Source organism: Cariama cristata, unplaced genomic scaffold (genome assembly GCF_000690535.1).
Source record: "Cariama cristata isolate BGI_N322 unplaced genomic scaffold, ASM69053v1 scaffold4930, whole genome shotgun sequence".
In the NCBI taxonomy this organism is placed as follows: domain Eukaryota; kingdom Metazoa; phylum Chordata; class Aves; order Cariamiformes; family Cariamidae; genus Cariama; species Cariama cristata.
In genome coordinates this window covers 1-27424 of record NW_009593151.1, presented here as the reverse complement: position 1 = coordinate 27424, position 27424 = coordinate 1, and the positions used below count along the sequence as shown (strand labels likewise).

At 39.5% G+C, this 27424-nt stretch overlaps 1 protein-coding gene across 1 annotated transcript in view; it reads left to right on the top strand.

Moving 5' to 3' along the window:
* Window positions 1-27192, top strand: part of LOC104168650 (mediator of RNA polymerase II transcription subunit 13-like) — a gene marked incomplete at its 3' end in the record, with an annotated part of 178025 nt that extends 150833 nt beyond the window's left edge. The window contains 13 exon segments of the mRNA XM_009709313.1: window positions 3112-3332; window positions 6488-6693; window positions 9076-10022; window positions 10675-10854; window positions 12337-12560; window positions 13172-13364; window positions 15365-15809; window positions 17282-17501; window positions 20311-20499; window positions 23274-23497; window positions 23949-24091; window positions 25791-25949; window positions 27016-27192. Coding sequence (XP_009707615.1) covers window positions 3112-3332; window positions 6488-6693; window positions 9076-10022; window positions 10675-10854; window positions 12337-12560; window positions 13172-13364; window positions 15365-15809; window positions 17282-17501; window positions 20311-20499; window positions 23274-23497; window positions 23949-24091; window positions 25791-25949; window positions 27016-27192 — 3528 coding nt within the window.
* Between the last annotated feature and the right edge of the window lie 232 nt (window positions 27193-27424).

Here is a 27424-nt window from a genome sequence, read left to right as displayed (position 1 = left end):
AGACTAAAATCACCTTTAGGGTTTAATCTTGATGTGGAAGTGCATGATTAAGATCAAAGAACTAGGTTCTAACTGAAGACGCATTGTAGACCTTTTACAGGTGGTTATGGTACAAGTGATGCTTGTGCAGGCACTACACATGCACGAGGAAGGCTATAGGAGTGCAGGAAACTTAGAAATTAAATTTAGTATGCTGAAAACATATGAAACGCAGATTAAAACAATAGGGCTTTTTTGTAAGGACTGTGCAAACCACTATTGGGAATGGAAGCTTTTACTCTCTGAGATACATGGGCTTTCTTGCATTTCTTGTATTTCATGCACCTGAAAGGAGGGGGTAGCCAGGTGGGGGTCGGTCTCTTCTCCCGAGTAACAAGCAGTGGGACAAGAGGAAACGGCCTCAAGTTGTGCCAGGGGAGGTTTAGATTGGATATTAGGAAGAATTTCTTCACTGAAAGGATTGTCAAGCATTGGAACAGGCTGCCCAGGGCAGTGGTGGAGTCCCCATCCCTGGAGTCATTTAAAAGGTGTGTAGGCGTGGTGCTCAGGGACGTGGTTTAGTGGTGGGCTTGGCAGTGCCAGGTTAACGGTTGGACTTGATGATCTTAAAGGTCTTTTCCAACCTAAATGATTCTATGGTTCTGTTTATATAGGTGGCATTTCTCTTGAGATGAAAAAGAAATGTGTATATGTATGTGTGAGAGGAGGAAGGTGAGAATTTTTGGTATAATACGAACCAATCGAATTATGAATTACAAGTTACTTAGTGGTGAGGAGAAAGAATGTTTGATTTTTTGTCCGCTATAAGCAGAAATCAAATCTCTCTGCAAATCATTCTTTAATGCCTTCTCATTAACTTCAGCTGGTAATGAGAACAAATTGAGAAGAAAAAAAAAACGTCTGAAGGAGATGAGTCAGAGTTTTATGGACCCATAAAAGCTGTGCTGATTTACTCAAATGTAGAAGTCTGAAGTATACAGAGATTGGATTTTGACAGGTTTAGTTGATCCATAGCTTTTTAAAATATGCAAAGCTTTTTCAAGCATGACACACATGAAAATGAATAATGATAGTTAGCCTGTTGCTGTAGGGTTGGGGGATTTTTTGTAATTAAACTTCTTTATGAATCTGCACTGCAGAATTTTGCTAACTGGAGTGAGCTTGAGTGTGAGAAAATGATATACTATAGAGCTGTATGAAATAAGTTAAATAGATGCACTCCACTTCTGGTTTGTAGCTGTCCCCTTGACACCAGCTGTCAAGGCATAGCAGTATCTGCAGGGAACTGAAATGCGTTGTACATCATAATAAATTCCCACTGACCACATTTCATTTTAACCTTCCTTCCTGTCCTCCTTTCTCCAGTTTCTAAAGCACACTTCTCTTTGTTGAAAAACAGAGGCAGTAGCTAATCCAGCTGGCATCCTGAAGATTATATTTCATACTATTATTGGGTGGAAAATAGTTTTTTCCATTCTACTGACCCTGTTTTCAACATTAATTTATCATATATCAGGACAAGACTAAAGTGTTTTAAATTCCAAGGACTGAGAAAGGAGAAAAAAGAAGAAAAATAAAGAACTGAGTGGGAATAATTCATAGCCCATTATTTACTCTGCTACTCCAGGCTGTGAAAGACTTTGGGTTTAGTGGGTTCAGCTTTGACTGTTATTACCGACAGAACTCCATTTTGAGAGGACTTCACCTATTTGAGTTGTTTCACTTTGACTAAAGAATTAAATAGATTGGCTGTCTCATCTCTGTGCACAAAAGAACAAAATTCAGGTTTTGGTTCTGTTAAGGCAGAGTGGAGACACATCTTGAGGTTGCAGCAACCTACAAAAATGTGCTATTAGTGCCTGTATTCGTATACTATATATAATTTTAATTCCATCACTTCTTTCTGTCTTTTTCAATTAGTTTTTGAGCGTAGTACAATGTTTCACCAGTTTGGACTTCCACAATGCAGTGTTTACCAGTCAGGAATCCATCTGTATTAATTTATGAATTTGCCATAATCTTTAGGCTGAAAATGTTATTGAATACAAGTATCTCCTTGTGTCGTATTGCTTGGGTTGGATGTATATATAGAAATGGAAATGGGCATTCAGTCTGTCAGAAAAAGTATTTAAGAAGATACACCTATGGGAATTTACCCCTCCCTAATTTGAGTATTTTAACAGTGAATTCACCAGAGTGATGGTTATGTCCAGAGAGTATTTGTCCGAATTCAAGTCAGGAAAAGATAGCATATATTCTGAATTTTAAGCAAAATAAATATGGAAGCTGGTACCTGGAAGGAGAAAGAATGTAGCTGGGGAGAAAATACATGACTTCATTCTGATTTTTGTTTGATTGCATTACACTTTATAAAGCATTTCTGTTGGGGTGTTTTATTTGTTTGTTTTGCTTAAAGAAGAAAAATACACCGTGGATGATTGCGTTATGTTCATTTACTGAGAAGCAGTTCAGGGATTTTCCTGGCTTAATGTCTTGTCATGCAAAATTATAATTTTGTGGCTTCCTCTGACTCTTGTCACTTCTGGATGCCTGGCAGTCTCATTCTTAAACAAAATCGCCTGTATTTGTGTTAGCAACAGTAGCCTGTCTTCTCTTCAGGAGTTACGTCACTATGGCCCAAAGGAGACTACAGTGTATGTCAGTGGAAAAATGCAGCTAAGTGGACGCTAATTCCAAAAGCCTTCCATTTTAGGGCTTGGCATCAGCTCTAAAAAAGGGAAGAAACTACTCTGTATCTCCTTAGTAACAGTTGCTGGGGTGAACTTTGTATTAATGTCGATTAATCGCTTCTATTATGAAATATTTTTTGTTGCTGTTAAAATTGTATGTAGAATTTGTGTATCTACCAGTTTGTTATTTCTGCTGAACAATAAGCTTGCAAAGTATCCCTAGGAATTTTTTGAATTTGTCGCTAGGAGTTAACTTTTTGTGTAGATTTATGCTGCTGTCAGAACTCTAGTAAGTGGAATCTCCCCTAGGTTTTAACTGTTGAAGTAAGAGCTAGTATTGAGTCAGTCTCTTCTGTTTTATTGGATTTCCTTGAGAATTTGTATTGTAATGATTAACAGTGCATTATTTCATCATATTTAGCTGTGGCAGATCTCCAAAGGATGTTCCCAACACCACCTTCCTTAGAACAACACCCTGCCTTCTCCCCGGTAATGAGTTATAAAGATGGAATAAGTTCAGAGACTGTAACTACCTTGGGAATGATGGAAAGTCCTATGGTCAACATGGTTCCAACACAGCTTGCTGAGTTTAAAATGGAGGTGGAAGATGGATTAGGTAGCCCTAAGCCTGAAGAAATTAAGGTAACATGCCAAAGATGCAATATTTTTATAATCTCATCTATGTCTGTTTCGATTTTTATAAACAAGGCACGCGTATTGTAGTGTGTGTAGCAGACTACTTTAACAACTGTGAACTGGATCTATATAAAGTACATATCAGTCTTTAGTTGGAAAAAAAATTCTTCTCTAGTAAAAGAGCTTTTTTATTGTTTCCCTGATTTTAACTGTAGGTATCATTCTTCTTGTAATTTTATGTTTGTAATGTTTTCGGGTGTTCTCAGGAAACAATATTGTATGTGAAATGAGCCCTATGCCTAACAGAAAGAATGTACATGTATGAAAAACCATCATACTTGTGACTAAGTAGCTGTTAAATGATTTATTTCTTCAGATAACTTTTCTGTAGCACCTTTTATGTCTAGCCGCTCCTTGCTGCCAGTCTCTGGGGATGCAGCTAGGATAAAATCATGCATGTAGAAAGGCTGCCTTTTTCTCTCTGAAATGTTGCCTTTTTTGGTTAGGGTTGAAAATCTCTGAGAAAGCCCAGGGGTTGAACTTGCTCTGTTTCTTCTTCAGCTGATGTTACTTCACAAGTTTTAAGGCCAGAGGGGACCATTCTTATCTGACTTTCTGTATAACACAGGTCAGGTAATGTCACATAGTTACTCCTATATTGAGTCCTATAGTGTATCTGAGTAAAGAACTATTTTTAAATGGGGACTCTGCTGCTGGGTACTAGTACTCACCTCCCCGACTTGACATATCAAGATGTATCCATTTTTCCATAGCATCACATGAAAGGACTTAACATAAGCACCTGGTGTACATTGGTTTGTATTTCATTGTTCCATCTTTAGCACAGGTTAAGAGGTAAGAGAAAATCATTCTGCCTGCTTGTGTGTGTTCTGCATTACTTAACTTTTGGGGCCAATTTTTGTCACTTTTGTCAGAAGTTGTCGTTACCATATTTCCATGCATATAGCCTGAGGGGGTTTTTTTTATTTAAAAATGCACATTTCTGTGTGGAAATACACATCACTTGTTCTGTAGCAAGCTCATTTGCACACAGGTAATAAAAAGGGAGATACGCACTATAACGCTCTCTTCCTGGTAGTCCCCAACCCTTGACTTTATAGCCTAATTCTTCTCCTTCAGGCCCACCCTGTCCCTAATCTGCCACAGCCCGTTCCTTCTGTCTCAGCAGCCACTTCTCTCCCCAACACCACCTCCTTCCCTCTCATTTTGTGCTCCTGTGAATGCTGGAATTAACTGAAGGCTTGTTTTTAAGCATCTTCATTGCTGAGCGAGCTATACACGGAAAGATACAGCACTTGCAGTTGCATGGACAAGAAGTGGCTAGATACCAACATGAGAATACTGATATATAAATTTATCTTAGTATAAATGATTTAGTCAGCTATGAATTAGCGTGCCAGTAATAGTATACTTTAGGCAGACTGAAAGTAATGCACAGGCAAGCCAGAGAGTGACTTTCTCCATAAGAGCCTTCAGTTTTGTCCCTGTCCCTGGGAGGAAGGAGGACAGCCTGTTCCATTCAGGGATTATGTCTCCATATGATGGTAAAGCATCTCCAGTCAGACCCAGGAGGTGCCAGCTCTCGACACCTGTGACGGGCTGAGCTGGTAGAGAGCTTTTACAAACAATTCTGTTGAGAGACTTTGCAAAAGTGTAAGGGAGCGAGTTACCAGTGTGCCCGTCGTGAAGACGGTTAACCTCCTGGAACGCTAGGTGTTTGTGGCAGGTCTGCTTTGTTATTGCAAGATCTCTTTTTCCTTCTCTCCTAACGGCATAACTTGAAGGCATGAAGAGAAATGCATCTTCTTAGAGGCTCTGAAGTACAGCTGTCCATTTGCCTTCTATAGTTTGTGTATCTACCAATTTTTATACCATTATAGAAGTTTGAAATAAGGTTTTTATAAGGTTTGTAAGACTTTGTCTTGCCACGGACCTTGCTGGGCTTTTTCTTCTGTTTGTGCAGTAAACTATTTGCTTAAGACTAGGATAATTTGGGCCTGGAAGGAGAATCCGTATTGGAATTTGTTGAGCTGGAAGTTTTTGAGTAGGAACCGATTTTAGGGTGTCATTGATACTGAAGATATTTTAATCTCCCTCACAGCCATTTTAGGAGTATTAAAATACATATTTTAATTCTGCCTGATAACATTTCCAACAGCACAGTTTACTTGCTTTTAAGTGTGTCACACCTGCTCATGTACACCAGTGGGCGAAACAAGCACCTAAACCCATTGCTAATCATTTTGAGAACATGTAAGCAGACTTCTTGTGCTGAGCATTCAGCAGCTGAAGACAGTAATCCACACATTTCTCATCTCTCAATGCTTTATGAGGTGCAAGGGAAAAAATGCAAAGATCTAACGAGATGTTAAATACTGAAATTCTGAGAGAGACTACTGTTACTGTTTTAATAATGATTTTTACTTTGCAGTAGTGCCTCAAAAGGACTAGCTCTTCTAAAAGAAACTCGGAATAGCTCTAGAAACTCCGGCTGAAGTTCTTGTGATCGTTCTTTGCAAACAAACACGACAGTCAATGAAAGTCCGGTTTGGCTGGACTTCATGTACATTTATATTTAATATTATGTTTACTAGATTGTTTATATATTTATTTTTAATACTATATTTATTATTTGGCATATGTAAAGTGTCCACTGTTATTACTTGGATTATATTAATCCCCAAAGCGGGAGTTACTCAGAGAGGCTGACTTAAGGCACCTAAGGTCTCTTCACACTGTGACTCAGCCTCTCTCTCCATTTTCAGTATAGAAGAAGTCTTGCAAAGATCAATCGTTTAAGTGCCTAAATTAGGTGCTTAAAGTTAGGTCATATGAAAATTTCATAGTACAGTATTCAGTTTTCAGACATAGCTTGTCTTAAATGAGTCTTAATCTAATTGTGAAATCTACTGACATTAAAGTTGTATAGCATCTCAGTGTAACAAGGAGCCTCAGCTGAGTTTCCTTGAAAGAACTGCTCTTCAGTGTTTTACAGAATGAATAAATAGCCTTAATTTTGGAAAAAAAATGCAGTTGTAGAGGGTTCAAACAGTACAACATGTTTTAATTAAAAATAAATATCTAAATATGAAGAGAAACGTTACCATATTGTTGTAAACAATGTCACTTGGATGTTACAGGATTATTCATATGTGCACAAAGTTCCATCATTTCAGCCTTTTGTGGGCTCCTCCGTATTTGCTCCACTGAAGATACTGCCAAGTCAGTGCCTCCTACCTCTGAAGATACCAGATGCCTGCATTTTCAGGCCTTCCTGGGCTGTTCCTCCTAAAATTGAACAACTTCCTTTGCCGCCTGCAGCCACTTTCATTAGAGATGGCTACAAGTAAGTACAGTCTTGTAGGAAATCAGTTTGTCATGCCCATACCTAAAATGGCTCATTAATTAAAAGGTTTGCGTATATTTACAGTGCTTTATTATGCACCAGAACCATAAAATAACCTGCAAATGTATTTTAAACCTTTTAAATTTGTCATTGTCTGAGATCAAAAAAGTTCTGAATCAAGAACTGCTTTTGGAAATTGGTGGTGTTACAGTATGTCCGCTACACTCCGAGTGCTTTTAAATAACAGGAACATGTGGTACTTGAATTAATTGCAATTTCTGATACAGGAAAATACTGTAATTCAACATAAAACAGAAGTGTGAGGGAATAAAATTAATGCACTTAACCTCTTGCGTCTCTGTGCTCCCATTTCAGTGTCCAGTTACCCGGCCTACAGTTAGGCTCCCCTCTTGTTTGTACTTGCGTATTCAGTTTGAGCTTCAGTCGGACGGTATCTGGTCCTGATGATACCAGTTTGCCTTCTGAGGGCTCTTAAAATTTTGAGTAGGCCTGTGACGGCTCTCTTGTCCGTGTTCTCATGTTCGCTCTTCTGAGTTCCTTGTGATGTAACCCAAATGGGTCTCCTACGGAGCTGCTAATCAGACAGATGCTGGTCGGATGTTTGCTATCCTCCTCTTTCTAAATACTAAAAGAAGAGATGCCAAGTATGAGAGTGCTGTGACCTGTAAGCAAACACTGCTATTAAATTTAAAAGCTTGTATTCCTCACTCAGTTCTCGAAAATTAGCAATGTTTATGGAAGAAATTCATTGCTGGAGATTTTGAGAGCTATCAAGAATTTGCACCATTAAATTAATAAAACCTCTTAAAAGGCGTAATAATAGTACAAAGGTCTCCTGCTGCACTGCATTCATTTCCAGAGGAAGCAGCCTGTATCTTTAAATCGGTCTGTAAATCCTTTAAATCAGTCCTTTTCCTGCTCCAAAGGCTCCTTCAGTGTTCTCAAAAGAATTGCAAAAAAGAAATTGTAAACCCTTGATAGTGCCTAGGGAGCAATTTAATTCTCAGGTTTTTTTCGTAATAGTGACTGATTCACCAGGCCTGAGCTGGTTATTAATTTCAGGTATTTGTTGGGGAAAAAAACCCTTTCATTTTCAATATAATCCAATTAGAGTGAAGATTATTACTGCAGGCTTCCGACAGAGTGGTGATTGCCAATCAAGGTTTCTAGGTCACCTTTTCTTATTAGTCTGAGGCATTCAATATGCTTCAGAGTCAGAACTCCTTCAAACCTTGGCTCTTTTTTTTTTTTTCCTCTCTTGCTTTGAGTTGGACATATATCAGTTCAAGGTAATAAAATGATTCTAAGGAATAAGGTCTTCACTATTTTCCTGTACAAATCAGTAATGATATGTGAGCATTAAAATAGTACTCCTTTTAGATAACACACAAAATACACATTAAGAGCAGACAAACATGAAAAAAAATCTGTTTCCCCTCCTTTATGAAGAGATTCCTTACACTTTTTCCTTGCCCTAATATGTAATGAACACATTTCAAGAAAAGTGAGCAGCCCATTAGCAACTTGGAAAGAGAAAAGTGAAGTAAAGCTCTTGTTCTTTTGACTGGCCCCATATTACCTGTTCCTTCCTATGAGTCATTCCAAAGAGAAGGGAGATCTCAATGGGAATGTACAAACTGTTCTTTGGTCACTTGAATTTGGCAGAAATGATAAAAACAGAGTAATAAAAAGCAGTCATGACAGGAGATGACTCAAAAATAGGATTCTTAGCTTTACTGGACTAAGAGTTTGCAATGGAAAGCGTCATACTGCTGCAGGCTGTGTAATCCTAAATGAGTATTTGCTTTCCTGATTCCTGACACAGTGTTACCAGTCGCATACCACCGTGAGGCAGTATCGTATGTGCGTGCTACATGCATGACTTCTGACAGCTGTTTAAAGTGATGATTTCTAAAATAAAGTAAGAAATATTTTCTTCATTTCCAGTAATGGATATCTCTCTACAGATAACTGTGTTTAAAACAACAACTATAATTCTTTCTCTTTTCCCTAAAAGAGTTAGAAATATCCTAAAATCTTAACTTGGTAATTTATCTAGAGGTTCTTCTCAAGAGCATTTGAGTTTTAGGCCATGGGAATAATCTTTAAAAGGGCTATGTGTCTGAGATGATACCTTTTTATTATATTCATAAGAAACAATGGTGTTCACGATGAGAATTACAATTGCAGTGACATGAGTAAAAGGTTATGAGCAGAATGTGGGTTCTTTCTCCACTTACAAGGAATCCTTTCAGTTTTCACCATCTCCTTGTATTTAAAAACAAGTTTCACCAAAATCAGTCTTCACAACCAACCGGTTTGTGATGGCATTTGACTCTGTTTCTCATGTATTTCTTGTAGCAATGTGCCTAGCGTTGGGAGTTTGGCCGACCAAGACTATCTTCAGATGAACACTCCTCAGATGAATACACCAGTGACGCTAAATAGTACTGCTCCGGCCAGCAACAGTGGAGCAGGAGTTCTGCCGTCACCAGCAACTCCCCGCTTCTCTGTCCCTACCCCACGCACTCCCAGGACCCCAAGGACTCCTAGAGGCGGGGGTACTGCGAGCGGTCAAGGATCTGTAAAATATGACAGCACAGATCAAGGTTCACCTGCTTCTACCCCTTCCACAACACGACCGCTTAGTTCTGTGGAGCCAGCCACTGTTCAGCCGATCCCAGAAGCCCACAGCCTGTACGTCACCTTGATTCTTTCAGACTCTGTGTTGAACATCTTCAAAGACCGTAACTTTGATAGTTGTTGTATATGCGCCTGTAATATGAATATTAAAGGTGCAGATGTCGGATTATACATCCCAGATTCATCTAATGAGGATCAGTACCGTTGCACCTGTGGCTTTAGCGCTATTATGAACCGCAAATTAGGTTACAACTCGGGGCTCTTCATTGAGGATGAGCTGGATATTTTTGGCAAGACCTCAGACATTGGCCAAGCTGCAGAAAGACGACTGATGATAAGTCAAAGCAACTTGATCTCTCAGATGGGAGAGGGAGCTAGAAGGACCCAGGAGCCTCCAATGAGCCTCCTCCTCCTCCTCCAGAATCAGCACACACAGCCTTTCACATCTCTGAGCTGCTTGGACTATATGTCCTCCAACAATCGTCAGACCCTCCCGTGTATGAACTGGAGTTACGACAGACTGCAGGCAGACAGTAACGACTCCTGGATAGAGTGCTTCAATGCCCTTGAGCAAGGCCGGCAGTATGTGGACAACCCCACTGGTGGAAAAGTGGATGAAGCCCTCGTAAGAAGCGCCACTGTGCACTCTTGGCCTCACAGCAATGGTATGGGTCAGAACAGATTTTTCTTTGAATTTTTTCATGACCTTGTTTGAAACTTGCCAATTGTGAGCCACTTAATCTTTATGTGGGAAATGATATGCATAAAAATATTGTAGAAATAAAGTAGATTTCTGAAAGCTTTATAAATTACATCTAAAGCACCACTAATCCAGTTGTCCTTAGAATCTGGTCTAAACTGTGAAAGAGTCTGTGGAACTTCACAGATCTGAAGCAGAGATGCAAAACAAATTCAAGCATTGGGGGAAGGCAGAATTATGGCCTCTTTGGAGAAAGGTATAAGCAGTGAGCAGAAAAGAAATGCTCTGTATGAAAGTGTCACCAAGGAAAAAAAAGCAGTGATTTTATAATCAAATATTACCTGTTTATATGCTGAAGATGTTCTGACTTCTTAGGAACCGAGCAGGACAACAGTAACATTGAAAGTGTGTGGAAAGGACTATGACGACAGCTGTATTTCAGCAATGTTTTCATAAAGTACCGCACTGAATGCCATTAGGCTAATTAGAGTTGCATAAATTTTAGGGGCGTTGTGAAGAGTAATACGAAGGAACAATAAACCAAAGAATGCCGCCACCTCGAAATAATTCTTCCTGTTCCTCACTGAGAATGACTGATGCCCCTTTGTCGTTTGCAGTGTTGGATATCAGCATGCTCTCCTCCCAGGATGTGGTGCGCATGCTGCTGTCGCTGCAGCCCTTTCTCCAGGATGCCATCCAGAAGAAGCGAACAGGAAGGACCTGGGAGAACATCCAGCACGTGCAGGGACCACTCACCTGGCAGCAGTTCCATAAGATGGCAGGACGGGGAACCTATGGTACGTATATTGTGAGTTTTCTAGAAATGTGCACTTTCTTCTGGAAATACGTTAGAACAAAGGGGCTCTTCGCATAGCTTTAAAATGCCTTAAAAGGCATTTGAAGCACACGCTTAAATGTCATAGTGGAGGTTTTACCCCAGACTGATGACTACTTAGAGAGTGCAGAAATGCTGGGTGAGGATCAAACTCCCTATCTGAATCTGTATTTGGGCTTGTACTGAAGCTAGCTGGTATATAGATAACACGAACAGAGGAAGCCATTAAAATTGTACCAAATCGTACTGGGGAAGAGGGGCTTTCTGAGCTATACAAATACACAAGCAGTGGGTACGCTTTCTCCACAAACAGGTTTGCTTGTTCTAAGTCTTATTAAGAAGTTTTGGTTTCAGTATCTCCTGGCTGAGAGAGACGCTTCTGGAAGATACAAAATAGATTTTTTTATGTCCACATTTCCAAAATAATGACTGACATGTAAATATGTATTTCTCACCTGCAGTTTATTTCAGTCTTAACCAATGCAGTCTTGCTTAGTTTTTTTTCCACAGTTCTATTGTGCTTTGCTTTATTTTCTCTCTGTTGGTACGTGATATATTGCTGCTCTCCTTTGGGGCTGGGACAGCTCATGGTAACCACAGTTCCTGTCTAAAGCTATTGTGCTTCATGAGGAGTACTTCTAATCTAATAATTTTTCCAGCGTTTGTAACTTTAAGAGTTAGGATTTGCCAATTGTTCCCAGAGAATAAAACTGAAATTACCATATAGTAAGTAGCAGAGCCTTTGATATAGATTCAGTAATTTTTACTGAACGTTGACTTTTTAATAAAGTTGGGTTCTATTCTGCAGAAACTACTGGGTATATTTTCGCTTGAAATTTTCAACAGTATTTCTTCTAATGAGCACAGTGTCTGGGAGATACCATGTGAAACTGGATGGTAATCCTCTCAGCTGGGACAGCAGGTGCTCTGGAGCACTTCCTATGGAGAGGAGCAGGGGGCAATTGTTAGAATTATAACAGCTTTATACCTGGGAATAAATTTGCCTAACCATTTAACTTAGTAACTTTGCACAACCAGGTGGAGGTAGATGAGGAACTGTAAAATCAGATTTTATATATTCATGTTATTACTTCTGATTGAATAGGAACTCGTGAGAAGGAAAGTTAAATGGTGCTTGGATCGGCTCCTTCTACTTTGGCTGACTGAACTTTGATGTTGCTTAAGTACAATATAAATCTTTCTTCTCCTTTATTAAATATTTTTTTCCGAGGAAAAAGACTGTGGGAGAACGTGGTTCATCAGGCACGATTCAGCCTCGATATGTTTCCACTCTATGGTCAAACTTCTAGGAGACTCAGCATGGCAAGGGATTAGTGATTTCCAATATTCCTGTAAAAGAACCCACCTCCTGGTACATGAGAGAACCCACTGCTGTTAAACCAGTTATTTTAATATTTTTTCTTTCTTTTTTTTCTCTTTGAAGGCTCTGAGGAGTCTCCTGAGCCTCTGCCGATCCCGACTTTACTCGTGGGTTATGACAAGGACTTCCTGACAATCTCTCCATTCTCCTTGCCGTTCTGGGAGAGGCTGTTGCTAGACCCATATGGGGGCCATCGGGATGTCGCCTATATCGTGGTGTGTCCAGAAAATGAGGCCTTGCTCGATGGAGCCAAAACTTTCTTCAGGGACTTGAGTGCTGTATACGAGGTTGGAAAGAGGAACCACACTGAATTACTTCTTCTTAAATGTCATTTCTGCTCTACTGCATGTTCATTGGGAGAAATCCATGTTTTTTAAAGTAACAATTATTTGAATAAGAGTTTCTTTCATTTTGAGGACTTTCTGCACTTTGAGAGTCCAAGAATACTATCTAATTGAGTTACACTGTGATTCTCTGTGCATTTTGGGGTATTTATTGCCATCTGCTCTTTCCAGTACACGTCCTCTTATTTTCCAGAGGATATAACACTAGTATTAATACAGTTGCAACCTAATGCATGAAGGCCCAACCAAACCTAAAGAGCAAGGAGTAGATTAAAGCAGCTGTTGCTGTCTTGTAATTGCTAGGCTGGAGAGAAAACCATTTCCTTTTTTAGCATGCACATTGTGTACTACAGAATATGTAAGAATACTTTGTAACCTTAGTTTTGCTGTAAGTGCAATTGGAGTCAACAAATAAACGTAGCCTTTTGTTTTTATAGTTATTAAGAATCCACCAGATGTGTGCTGGTAATAAAGGGTTCACGCTACAAACCAGTCTGCATAACTTACTCAGGTGCTTGGCATCTCGTTACAAGCATTTCTTCTTTCCTCACCAGATGTGTAGACTTGGCCAGCACAAACCAATCTGCAAAGTGTTACGTGATGGGATTATGCGGGTGGGAAAGACTGTGGCACAAAAGCTAACGGATGAGCTCGTGAGCGAATGGTTTAACCAGCCTTGGGGCACTGAGGAGTGCGACAATCATTCCAGACTCAAACTTTACGCGCAAGTTTGCCGGCACCACCTAGGTAAGTCTACCATGGCGCTAGCAAGGCTGTTTTGTTTTCTCTAGGTATTTCAGAGGTTATTTACAGTAGGTGGAAACAGGGGGCTTTTTCTTAAGGTACAGATTATGATCTGTTTAAAAATAAAAAAGGTATTATGAGGCTTTATCTTAATTTCTTAATCCTTCCATTTTAAATTTGCCTACTTCAGAAAGTTTTCTTGTTGTTTGTCAGTCTGGTGATCATGTCAGAGATTCAAAAGCCAGTTCTTACCTTTTTAGAAAAGTCAGTTTGGTATAAGATGTTTTGTATGTTTCAAAGATGTTCCACACAAGACTGGATGTATAAATTGATCTGGTTTATATGCTACTGATATGTATCGTCATGCCAGTGTGGCAGAATGATGTGCATGCTGCCTTCAAGTGTAACGTTTATTTTTGAGAGGCGAGTTCACTAAAACTCTGCAAAGGAAGAATGAGTTAACACAGGTGAAAACGAGGAAGTAACAGTATCCTCGATGTCTGGGGCCTCAGTCTACTGGGTGTGGATACTTGGAACCACATTACCCTGAAGGCCTGGTCTCCTGGACCGCGTGTAGGCTTATATCTAGCCTGAAATGGTGACACATTGTAAAAGATTAGTCTTGTTTCGTTATGGCAACCTGCCCTATTTGTTCTTTCGTAACATAATGTCAGGTGTGCTTGTTTCAGGAAGGAATGTAGAATCTGGGAGTATGGAAGGGTATAAAGTTTGCTGGGGTAGTATCAGAAGACTGGTCCTGGATCAGTCCCTGGAGTCACCTAACATTGCTCCCAGATTTCACCTGGGGAGAGACATGATTGTTCCGCTCTAGAATGGATCCAGAGACAACATAACATGTGTTGTGTATATGACTGAGAAATGGGATCGTAGCACAAAGACACAGACCCATCCAAAATGTCACTGGAAATACATTTGCTGAGACGGTGCTGGTCAGCAAGACAGGCGATGATCATAGAACACCAGCCATGTACATGTGTCTTGCTTAGGCTGAAATGTGCAAACTATTTTTCTGTTTAAAAATAGCCAGGAACTTTTAAGTGGTTTCTTGAAAAGTGTTTACTCTCTTTGCTCTGAAAAAGGTGTGACAACTCTTAAGGCTGCTTATTTTGAGGACTGGTGATCTGGCTATGGAAAAAAGTTTACACAAACATATCAGTTAGCTGGGCACCTCCACAGACTGCTGAATGCTCACCCCATCCTTTGAGGAAGGTTTGGCAGAACAGGCTAGGACTCACCTATCTCAAATGACCCTGTTGCCTCATTCAGTCTGCTTTTAGTTTTAATTTACCACATTAACAGGGAGGGAGGAATTATTACAATGCTACTTAACATAAATACCCCAGGCTTACCTGCAGAAATACGTAGTACGTGCACAGCCAGTTGAGGAATTGGGCTGTTCGATTCACACCTGAGGCATCTGGCAGGGGCAGTGTTGGGAACTTTCCCTGCTGGTGATTTACCACCTCTGAGAGTAAATAGATAATAAAAATTCATTTACTTAGTTTTTATTCATTTATTACTTAAAAATAATCCCTGTGATATCTTGTTTTCTGATACTGAGGAGCAGAAATAACTATATTAAAGTTTGCCATTATTGTAGCTCAGGTAAAAAGGACTTTTAGATTTTCAGCGTGACAAAGATAACCTGTAGTAAACTGCAAAGCTGAGCACTATATAAAGCTGTTATCGCAACACAATCTAGCCAGAGATAATGACATGTCAGTTCCAACTTCGATGCGCAAAGCTCCGCACAGTCAGTCCTGCTTTTAAAGACATTTGATTCATACCAGCTAGAACTGACACCCTGAAGAATGGATTCCAAAGTAAATATTTATAATGGAGATTATATTCACTTAGCACTTGTATACCCTTAGAATATTCTAAAAGCGCAGAAAATATTGCATGAGTTTTATGGTTAATGCAGTTCACTTTGATCTGACAGACTGCCGTTAATCTCCTTTCCTCTTTATATGCTATTTCAGCACCTTACTTAGCCACCCTCCAGCTTGACAGCAGCCTACTGCTACCACCTAAGTACCAAACCCCAGCGCCAGCAAGCCAGACACAAACAGTACCTGGGAACACCGGGCCTGTACCCTCAAATTCAACATGTCTGTCAGCTGCTGGGGCAGCACCAACAGGCAATTCTTTTAACTCCACACCCAGTGCTGGGACCACTAGCCTTCCAGCAGGAAGCAGTTCATCCTCCGGATCCTCTGTGCCACAGCTGTCAGCATCTTCTGCAACACCCAGCGTTAACCAGATGACCACGACCTCTACTCCAGGGTTTAGTGGGAACATTGGTTCAGGGCAAAACACCAGCACTGGGGGAAACACAGCAGACCGCTCGCAAGGAAGCACAGGTCCTGGAGGAGACACAGAATCAGGTCAAAACTTACCGCAGCAGCAACAAGAAGGACAGGAAGGGTAAGTTACTTAAGTGCTCCAATCGCTCAAAGTACTTCTAATTGAATCCACTGTTCTCCTGCTTTCATACAACTCCTAACCTTTAAGCCTCATGGAAGTCCTTGAAAGGAGAGGACCCTCTGACATGCGCAGTACTACTGACCGGTTGTAAATGGAGCAGGGCCCATTTTTATTTGTTTGTAGCGTTTACTGATAAAGGAGAGTTGGAAAAAACCAAACCTCCTCTTTTTTGTTACAAGAAACAAAGCTTGATTCAACTGTAGGGAGGTGGGTGTCCGTTTGAGATGCCTTAGGGTCCCCCACCACCAGGCCTGCAACTGCAGGACAAGGAAACCACAAGGTGTCTGGTAGGTCCTGTGCCATATCCGCTAGCTTGGTCTCACCTGTGGCGGGTACTGCAGGGTATCTCAGGTGGCACTGAATGCCTCTTACGTGGGCATCTCCATCGCACCTGTAATGTTAACAGATACAAAATGCAGTGCATGGATTTTTTTCTAATTTGCTTGCATTGCAAGTGTTGTTTTGCAAGCAGGTATACTGTGAGGTTATAATATATATAACAGGAGTATATTCCTATTACTTTAAAATAAATTTTAGCAGCACAGCTTTTTTAAAAAGATTTCAGTATAAATAGTCATTCATCAAACAAAAATTAGGAGAAGTTTTTTTAACATCTTATGTAAGTAACTTCCTGAGTGAACATGTTTTTCATTACTCTCATAATAATGCATATTACTAATAGTCTTGATATATGTTATGGAGTTCCTGTATCTTAAGTGAAAAGCCCACATCCTGCTGTAGTTTGGGTTATCCTTACGACATCTGTTCACTGGATCTATGCAAAATACCATTTTATCAACTGCAGCATGGTTTCTGACAATGTAAGTCTGAGCTGCTTTTTATCACTTACAGATGTTGAGCCTCCTATTCATGGTTGAGGCATGGAAGAGTGTTTTACCAAGTAAAAAACATTCAGTAGCTCCTCCTATTACCAATGGAACCTTTTCTGTAACTATCAGAGGACTTCAGTCTCCATGAACATTATTTTGGCACTTTTCCTCAGTTCTCAATTCCTTCTCTCTCCCTTTCACCAAAGGAAACCCTAAACAGCACCAAAAACCAGGCATGCAAATACATTTAAAAAAAAACCTCACAGAGCTAATATTAGTCAACTATTCCATATTCTTCAGACAGAATCTATTCTGATTGCATTAAATGAGATTATGTTAGACTTTGTGATAAGTATCTTTGATGCATAATTAATAACAGGTATTTTGGATTAAGAACTGCTGTGAGGAAAAGTCATCTCTCCTCAATCACCGTTGTCAAGTTTTTTAGTTTTGCTTCTGAACATAAGAATCACTTAGTACTCCCCTTTTTCCTCCTCTGTTTTAGCCTTGTGCTCCTTTACAGAAAAACGGTAATTAACAATTGTAATTTACCTTCAAATTTAATGACATGTATGTCTCTAGTGTTACAGAGAGGGAGAGAATCGGGATTCCCACTGAACCAGAGTCTGCGGACAGCAACGCCTATCCTCCAGCAGTGGTCATCTACATGGTGGATCCTTTTACCTACACTGCAGATGAAGAATCTGCCTCAACCAACTTTTGGCTGTTAAGTCTGATGAGATGCTACACAGAAATGTTGGATAACTTGCCTGAAAATATGAGGAATTCTTTCATTCTCCAGGTAATGCTACCTTCCTCTGTATCTTCACACTGGAGAGTTATTCTATCGCAGCATGCTTTTGATACGTACCCTATACTAAAAGATGCAAAATGGAAGATAATAGAGAAAATTTAGGTGACGTTTAGAAATTATTTTTTGACAGTACAAGTCTATATATTAAAAAAACACTTTTGTTTTGATGAAGAAATTAATTTAAGGCAGCCACAGCATCCTTGCATCAAATCTGTTGCACGGTTCTAGCAATCATATATGCTAGGTGGTTCCTGAAGAGGGACTTCAGTTATTTAAGTTGCAACTTGGGTTGCTATTGCCAAAAATGTCCGGTTGCTCCTTTGATTATGTTGCATGTTGAGTTATTTGCTTTTTATATTCTCTTGATTTATACTGTTTAATCCAAAAGAAGTATGTGAAACCAGACATTTAATGCATAATTTAACTATTGTATTGCTATTATCTGCTTCTTAAAAATAATTTACCATGTAACTTGGCATATAATAGTAGTTACTTACTATGGAATTACTTAAGAATTGAATTTGTGTAGTCAGAAGCAGAGCTTGGCCTATTGCCCAGACTGCCTGCATTTTGCCATGCCTCTTCTTTCACAGTGGCTCAGTCGAAATACCAGTCTCAGGGGGGCAGAATGTGTGCAGCACATGCAAGAAGCAGCACTGAATGACTTCTGTATACCTTATTCATGTATGCTCAACTTGACTTAAAAGTATTTTAACTTAAATTATAAAAAAAAGAATTGGAAGTTTTTATAATGTCTCAAATTGGGCATGGAAAACATTTGTCATCTCTGGTAATCTGGACCTCATTGTTCCCTGAAGCGATGGGGGAAGCTGTCACCAAAATATTTCAGGCTTGAGGATGAACTGAATTTCAGATTCACAACTTCATACTGTGGTAGACTGCAGGCAATTTAATTGATGCAGACCTGAAGATACTAAAAATGAAACAGTCACTGATACCGCAATGTCTGGAATACAAGAACATGTAAACTGGATATTGAAATTGTATCTTAGTCTGTGTAAGACAACTAATGGGCTTACCAACTCTTACTAAGTACTGTTTATTTCCTGGGCACTTGCCGTTTTTTTCTCAAAATAGGTGGCATTTTGCCAGTTTAAGCCAAAATAGTAGACAATTTTCTCTAAGGGTAACATAGTGTAGTTACCAGCACAATATTCTCACAGCTGTACCACAATATACACAAATATACAGTTATTTTTCAAAATAAATCAAACCCAAATGTTTACAGTTTTATTACAATTCATATATAGAGTGGAAAAGCCCAGGTTCTGAAAATCTTGAGTAAAGTTGTCTTTTTTAAAAACACGCAGTTGCATTTAGTAAGTAGAGTATGCTACCAAAGTTCGAATGGTTCAAGCAAGAACCATAGAGGAGTAAAAGTTTTGTGATACTTAAGTTTTATTACACTGAAAATATTTGTTAAAAGAATCTGCTTGGGTCTCATAGTGTTAGATACAACAGAAGTATTTTGTATCGACAGTTTCTGCTCCAAAGATCTTCCTGTTCAAAAGAAAAGACGTTTCCACAGCCACATGTAGGACATTGTGTTTCTCAACAGCACATAAAAAAAAGAGTTTACAGGGATTTAACTCTGATTTTAAAAAGGATTTGAACAGAAAACATTATTTTTGTTATGTTTTCTTTACTTCTGAAGGAATATTGTGTCGTTTCTCCTTCCTGTTCTTGTTGTGCAGATGGGTCTTGACCACTAAACTCAAATCTCATAGGCAAATCTAACTGTAGTTTTGTTTCTTGCTTGTTGAACATACAAATTTAAGTGTCTTGGTTCACATTTGCTTTCTGAAAAAAATAAAACTCCACAGCAGCATATGATTGTTGAGCTTCCACTGTTTACTAAATTGAAAAGGAGAAACAAGCACAGAAATCATTATAATAGAACCTTAATTCTGCTCTCTACGATCTTCTTTAAGAATGAGACGATAGTGCTGATTCCCCCATGACCAGCAAACAAATACTAATTCTAACCACAGACTGTGGAACCAAACCTGCCTAAACCAAAGTTCAGAATAGTGAGATCATATAGTAAAGGCTACCTGCAAATGAAGATGTTGATCAGAAAAGCAGTTTTAAAAAAATTAGAGCCGTTTGAATACGGCTGTTTGGTTTTTGGACTGAGGATTAAAAAAATTAAAATTAAAACTACCCCCAAGTTGTAGGGCATTGCTTTTAAAAGCCACTAGTAGTTACTTCTTGTGGTATACTTGATAAATGTTATACGTGTAATGAATTATGTGCCCTTCCCAAATTGCAGTGTGAATGAGAAAGTGGACTTCAGAAAAATAAGACTTGACTGGGGAAAATAATCTGCTATTTTTGTGTAGTTGATGGGGTTTCTCATTTAATGATGTTTGTAACACAGAAAGCAAAATTCATTTAGAGTTTCTAGTGAACTGTGTTCGTCAGCTACTATTGATGTATTATAACTGAACTGCTGTTCAGTTATTGCTGCCCTGCAAGAAGACTCCTCTGTTATATTGGATGGTCGGAGTCTCAGCTTTCTGAGAGATTTTGCAACCTTAAACATATCATTATAATGGAAATGGCGGTTTTGTATCAGGGAATATAGTCGCTGAACGTTGCAGCCGTTCATGCAAAACGGCAGTAGCCCTGATAGGAAGATACTGTAATGCAAATAATTGAATACCACATACAAAGTGTCATGGTTGTTAAATGACTGTGTGAATCTGGTTTGGTATTAATGAACAGCTCTTTGAAGACTTTCCATCATGTTTTGTCGCTTATATGAATTATATAGATTGTGCCTTGCCAGTACATGCTGCAGACAATGAAGGATGAACAGGTTTTCTACATTCAGCACTTGAAGTCTTTGGCGTTCTCAGTGTACTGCCAATGCAGGAGGCCGTTGCCCACGCAGATTCACATCAAGTCTCTGACAGGCTTTGGGCCAGCTGCCAGCATTGAGATGACCCTCAAAAATCCTGAGGTTAGTATTGGTGTCAAGAAAATAAAAACCTGTTAATAAACTGTAACCACTTTTTTCAAATATCAAAGAAAGAGTGGTGAAAATACTTTTAGGAGTATTTTTTCAAGGTATAGAAGACAATGAAAATATAAAGGGAAAAGGTAAGCTAATACTAAATAGAAAATAGTAAGAAAAATGTCAGACTACTTGCTTTCAAAACATTTTAAGCTTCTGGTTTTGAGTCATAAAGTAAAAGGTTAAAGATCAGTGTGCAAGAAGAGAAAATGTATGCCGTTACCTGCGATTCAGAGACATTTTGTGGTTTTAGTCTACAGTACTCCTAGAAGAAAGCATTTATGTCCAGCCTTTATTTATGTACACATATATATGAAATAAGTTCCTGTGCCTAATTACAGATCCTGTATTAGTCCCCCTATTTCAGTGGGCTTACCTTTCATCTGTTTTTTTAAACTGTAAATATTCAAGCTTCGTTTGTGGAATTTCAGGGATTTTAAAAGAAGAATAATCCATCCTATTTTCCATGAATGTTTTTCATTCTTTGAAAGACAACGATGACTGTTTTATGTAGATTTAACTAAACACTTTAAACACTTACCTTGGGATAAAGACACGCTTGTTAGGGTTTAAAAACCTAGTATCAAAATCATCATAAAACAAACCGATCAGCACGTTTCATTACTCAGGTAAAACCATAAGCTCTCACTGAAAATTTCTAAAAGCAGTATCACCCCAGGCGTCTCTTCTTCACGTTCTCTCCTCATGCTTCCCTCAAAAAGGTTAACTGTTTAGCAGGATGGATTTTGCAGCAAGTTACAACAGCGGTACTTCAAGCTATTTATGTGTAAGGGGAAGAGCAATGAACTTGCAAGACCCCTGCAAGCATCTCCCTCCCTGTAACTGATGTTTGTGCGCTGTTGCCAGGGTGGTATACTTCTAGAAAGTGACCTAAGCAGAAATACAATACCCCTTACTGTCTCTAAGAAAACACCGTAACTTACTTTTCCTCTAAGCTCATTAACTTGGACTTTGCATTTCATGTTTAATTTCCTGAAGATACAAAAGACAGCAAAACAAGGGCAAATGTTTTCATGAGCAGCTTGCATTTAGCATACTTAATTCATCAGATCTCTACTTTTTCCATTTTATATGTGTTTGCTCTCAGTCTGCACTACAGAATTCCAATCTTTGCCTGAAAGATTAAGAAAATACCCTGACCATTTCTAAATTATCGAGCATGTCTGGTCAGGCTTATCATGTTTTTTCTTCAGAGAGGAGTTATAAAGCAAAGATGGGTTTAGAGCCACCCATCTGGAAAGCAGCTTTGCAGCAGAGGACCTGGAGGTCCTGTTGGACAAGATGAACGTGAGGCAGCAACGTGCCCTTCCAGCAAAGAAAGCCAATGGCAGACGGAGCTGCACCGGGAAGGGTGCTGACAGTAGAGCAAGGGCAGTGATTATTCTCCTCTCCTCAGTGCTGGTGAGGCCTCACCTGGAACGTGCTGTGTCTGGTTCTGGGCTCCTCAGTACAAGAAACACGGACATACCGGAGCAAACCCAGCAAAGGGCCACAAAGATGATTAAGGGACAGGAGCATCTGACAGCTGAGGAGATGCTGAGAGACCTGCAGTTGTCTAACCAGGAGGGCTCTGATAAATGTGTATACGTACCAGATGGGAGGGAGTAAAGAAGATGGAGCCAGTGACGGGATGAGAGGCAGTGGGCCCAAATTGAAATACAAGGAATCCTGTTTGAATGAAAAAACACAAGAAAACTTTTTTACAGTAGGGGCAATTGAACACTGGAACTAGTTGCCCAGGCAGGGTGAACATCTGCGTGTTTGGAGATGACATCCAGTATCTCTGTATGTCCAATGATGCAGGCACTCAAAGTCCTGGGCAACCTGCTCTAATTGACCATTTAAGTAGGAGGACTGAACTTGACCCCACTTGGGGTGGGTTTTTTGGTTTTGGATTTTTTTTTTTTTAATGATGGATTTAATAGCTTATTACTGTCTGGCTCTGCAGGAGGATTACACGTGTATTATTTACAATAGTAATTTGCTTCTGCATATTGTTAAATGGTGTTCAACGGCCTTGATTTCTTACAACCTTTTACAGGTTGGTTTTCTAAGGGGCGAGGGGTAGATTGTTTCTTAAAGAGAAGCACTATGACATGTACAGCAGATCTGATGAATCGGTTGAGTTCTGAATCGAAAACCAAAGTATTTCTGAAATTAAACTGTGAGCTGTAAGACTTAAAGAATTTTTGACATCATGCCTGATGTTTGTGAAAGTATGTTATATGTAATGTCTAGATAGAAAACCGTCCATGAAGCATGGGCTCTACCTGAGCAATGTCTGAGTTGATCAGACATCACATTGTGCTGTCCAGTGTTCTGTAGGCAGTGTGTGAATGGACAGAGGTGAGCACATGAGCATCAATTTAGCAAAAGGCTACACACAGTAACAAGTTTAAACTTCTGACTGTTTCACAGACTGGTACCACCCTGTCTAAAAACTGTTTTCATACTTTAGTTTCCCTGCATATAAAATGAAACCTTTAGATAAGGTTTGAAGTGCATCAGTTTTAGCTAGCAGAAACAAATTATCTATCATCACCCTTTTCCCATTATCCCTCTTGACTATGAATGCCTTGAATTTATTTATTGTTTCAACTTGCATTTTTCTGTACTTACTGCCAATCTCTGTTTTTGTGTTTCTTGCATGAAATAGTTTTTTATTCTATCTGCTGATGATTGCGTTGACTTTATTGCAGAGGCCCAGCCCAATCCAGCTATACTCACCTCCTTTCATATTGGCACCCATCAAAGACAAACAGACAGAGCTGGGAGAAACATTTGGAGAGGCCAGTCAGAAATACAATGTGCTTTTTGTTGGATATTGTTTGTCTCACGATCAGCGTTGGCTTCTGGCATCCTGCACTGACCTTCATGGTGAATTGCTGGAAACCTGCATAGTTAACATTGATTTACCAAACAGGTAGAAACCTTTACTTTTTACGTTGTATCTAGGTCTATAGTTGTTTTCCCTCACTCTCATCAGGCTCTTGCACGTCCCTTCTAATCGTATTTCCTGCTGATCTGATCATGATAATGTTACAGTGGTAACATTTCAGTTGGCACTTTTTTCCTTTGCAGTTTGTAAGTTATAAAAGTTGCCGTGTTACTCTTGTTTTACAAATGCTACCTACAAATCTTACCTTCAAGAACAACTGGTATGTTGCTCAGCATGTTGACACCCCTTGCGTGTCACTGCAATAATAATACTGAAAGCAGACACATACTTTGTCCCCTTCTTGTTAGTAAGAAGTATGTTAGACAGTCCGCAGAACTGTAACAACTCCTATAAGGGTAAGCGGTGAAAGAATTATGTAGCACAGAAATCTGAATATTGTCCTCGATTCACTTTTTTTTCCTTCCTTAACCTCCAGGTCAAGGAGGAGCAAGTTGTCCGCACGTAAAATTGGTCTGCAGAAGCTATGGGAATGGTGCATCGGTATCGTACAGATGACATCACTGCCGTGGAGAGTTGTAATTGGGCGGCTCGGCCGCCTAGGCCATGGGGAGTTAAAAGGTACGAACCGTCAGGGCCGTCGCTTCTCTCCTGTGGCTTTGGAATGACGACGTGGCCTTGGTGTGCAAGGCAGAATGACTTCTAGACTTGATCACGAACCTTTAAAACTAGAAAATTGAGGGTGATAATCCTACCCTGGCACTGAATTTTTGTATTAGTTTGAGTAAACAATTTGCTTGTATGTACAGTGGGTTTGACATTTCTCCCTCACGTCTTGTAAATGTGTAGATTAACTAGTATTTACACAGTGTACTTCCGAGTGGAAGTCATGGGTTTCGTCATGTTAGAAAAAGATCTGAACAACAGTTACCCTGTTTCAGAAATAGAAGCAGGATTCAGTTTTGATTCCAAAACTTAAACATAAACTAAGCAAACAAAAAATTCTTGCCAAAAAAGTTACTGAACAAAACTAGCTGATAATCAGTGTTAACCAGCAATAAGGTACTCTCTGTGGCCTGCAAAGAGTTCCCAAGATTTAGCATTCCTAACAGCTTTGTGGGAACTTAAAGGGAGCTCTGGAGTGTTTTAGGTATAGGTGCCTTAATCCACCTGCCTTGCTTCTCTTCAACAGTGATTCCTCTCGCTAATTGAAAAACACGCATTACCCATCTTTTCTTCCATTTCTAATGGCTGTGGCCACTATTCAGGTTTTGTTTGGCAACTGATTGGAAGAAAATGGGATTCTGAGAGGGTGTTCTCAGTCTTCACCCATCTCCTGAGTTGGAACATGAAGATAAACTAGACAGGAGGATAAAGATACTTATGAGTGTTTGTCCTTTTACATTAATAACTGAAGGAGACATAAATTCCTCTGGTTAGCTTATTGTAAGAGATTCTGTATTTCATGAGATGGGGGAAAAAATTTAAGAACAGTGCACAACAAGTAACAGTTCAGTCTGAAAGCCCAAAGAAATAGTCTAGGGGTGGAAAAAGCAGCAATTAAATGCCTTCTCCAATATATCACATGCAGGGAAGAAGAGCTGTTGCCTGCCCTGGCAGGGGAATTTGGTATCCATCACACACACGGGAGTTAAATGGAACAAAGGCAGGAAAACAGATTAAGAACGTAATCAGCAACTCCCTTCCTCTGTTGGGACACATGTCGTCATTTAATTATCTAAATGTAGTTTCTTGAATGTGTATCTGCCCCTCCACTGAAATTTGCTTTATTTAGTGTATTTTATTCATAACAAAGTTTAACAAAATTTCTCTGATATTGAGTGTGTGAATTCATATCTCTTTGCTTAAGTTTTCCCACTATGCAGTATGTTAGATGAAAACAGAAGTCCTTTTTGAAAAAAGATTCAGTGCGTTTCAGGAAAAGATTTGTATGTAAATAAAAAAAAAAATCCAAAAAATACTAAAAAAAGAACCCTTATGTTGCCCTGTTTCGCATCAGGCAAGTACCTCCTCTACCTTATAGGCAGTTCTTAAAGGAAGGCATCATGTTCAGTGATTTGTCAGAGTAATGCAGTTAGCTCACGGGAAAACCAACCAACCACCACAGAATAAGATACTCTGCGGTGACTGCTTGAATACCCGGTTTGCAGAGCCATACACCTTGTCTGCACGGGGAGGCAGTCCAGAATAGTACACTGTTAAAGAAATGCAAAGTGTTACTAATATTTTGCTATTTTCAAGCAAGTGCTGGCAATTTCCAAACTACATTCTCTTGTGTCATAATGTTTATTCATTTCAGACTGGAGTATCCTCCTTGGGGAATGTTCCCTGCAGACAATCAGCAAACAACTGAAGGAGGTGTGCCGCATGTGTGGCATCTCCGCAGCGGACTCCCCTTCTATCCTCAGTGCCTGTTTAGTTGCTATGGAGCCACAGGGGTCATTTGTTGTGATGCCAGGTGAGTTTTACCCAACTATTTAAATGCCAACGAAGCTTTTCTTTTATCATACTTGCCACATAAGCACGTTGATTTTGGGAGACTTTTGAGTCCAACAAGACCACCTTGACTAGCATGGGTAAATGTGGTAGAAAACAGGTTGAGCCAGCAGAATTCCCAAAAATACCATGAGGAGATGCTACCTGGGGAGTGCAGGCTCCTAGGGGGAAGCATGACTGTATGCTGCTGTCAAACTGAGGGCCATTTCCAAAGGGGAGGTCATGTTTTCAGGTAGAGCCGTTCTCGTCAGCTGACATGTGATGGTGTAGACACCCTCATGCAAGGAGGAGTGCAGACACTCTAAGAGCCAACAGTGTGAAAGAGCAGGAGTCTCTGTAAATGGGAGTAAGGATAAACCTACTTGCCTTTTCATATGCTTGAGTTATTTAGGGAGTTCTGTTATAAGCAGCAGTCCACAGAGTTAAGTTGAAATAAAATTAAATGTTGAGGTTCCCTTTACTTATTTGTTGTATTATGTAAGCACATACTTTTTAATGTACATGGTGACATATCCTTACAAACTACTCTGTTTTTTTAAGTTTAGAAACAAAAGATCACTACATGGAACAGAATTAAATGAGCTTGAAAATTACTCATAGAGTAATATTGTACTCAACTCATCAAGTTGAGTAATTTTCAAAGCAGAGATTTTGTAACATGAGAAAATAGATAGCAAGTTTTTTTCATGTCAACCAAAGTGGGGTATATTTCATAACTTTACTTTGGACACACACATTTGTATAATTAACTTGCTCATTTAACAAGTAAATCTTTGATTAAGGGGCAGCAGAATGAAAGGAAAGGTGGGGCATTGTATGGGAATTCACATAGCTAAGCGTTATCTATGCAACTTGTGATCTTAATTTCAAGCTCTTCTAGTAATGTATTCTTTTTAAGATGAGAACCTTTAAACACGTGTATTAGCTTGCAAACCGGGATTAAATGCACAGAAATTTAATTGAACACAGAACATATATTTCAAAGATGATGCAAATTAATGTCTGTGCCACTGCTTCTGTTCTGGAAGATGCTGTCACTATGGGATCAGTGTTTGGCCGGAGTACTGCGCTGAATCTGCAGTCATCTCAGCTGAATACTCCTCAGGACGCCTCCTGTACACACATCCTGGTTTTCCCAACCTCTGCTACTATCCAGGTAGCACCAGCAAATTACCCCAATGAGGATGGATTCAGCCCTACTAATGGTAAGCGAGCACGTGCCTAGTGTAAGAGGTGAAATACTTGTGAACGCTCAGTGGCCTCTTCAGAATGTAAGCAGAGCTGTGCCAGTCACAAATAAAAAAACTGAGTGGACCAGTGTTCTCCTACAGTCCCCATACCACCCTGATTTAATTTAAAGAGAACAAAACTGTACTTTATAGTTACAGGATAATATACTATATTATTTTATAATATATATTATAATATACTATATTA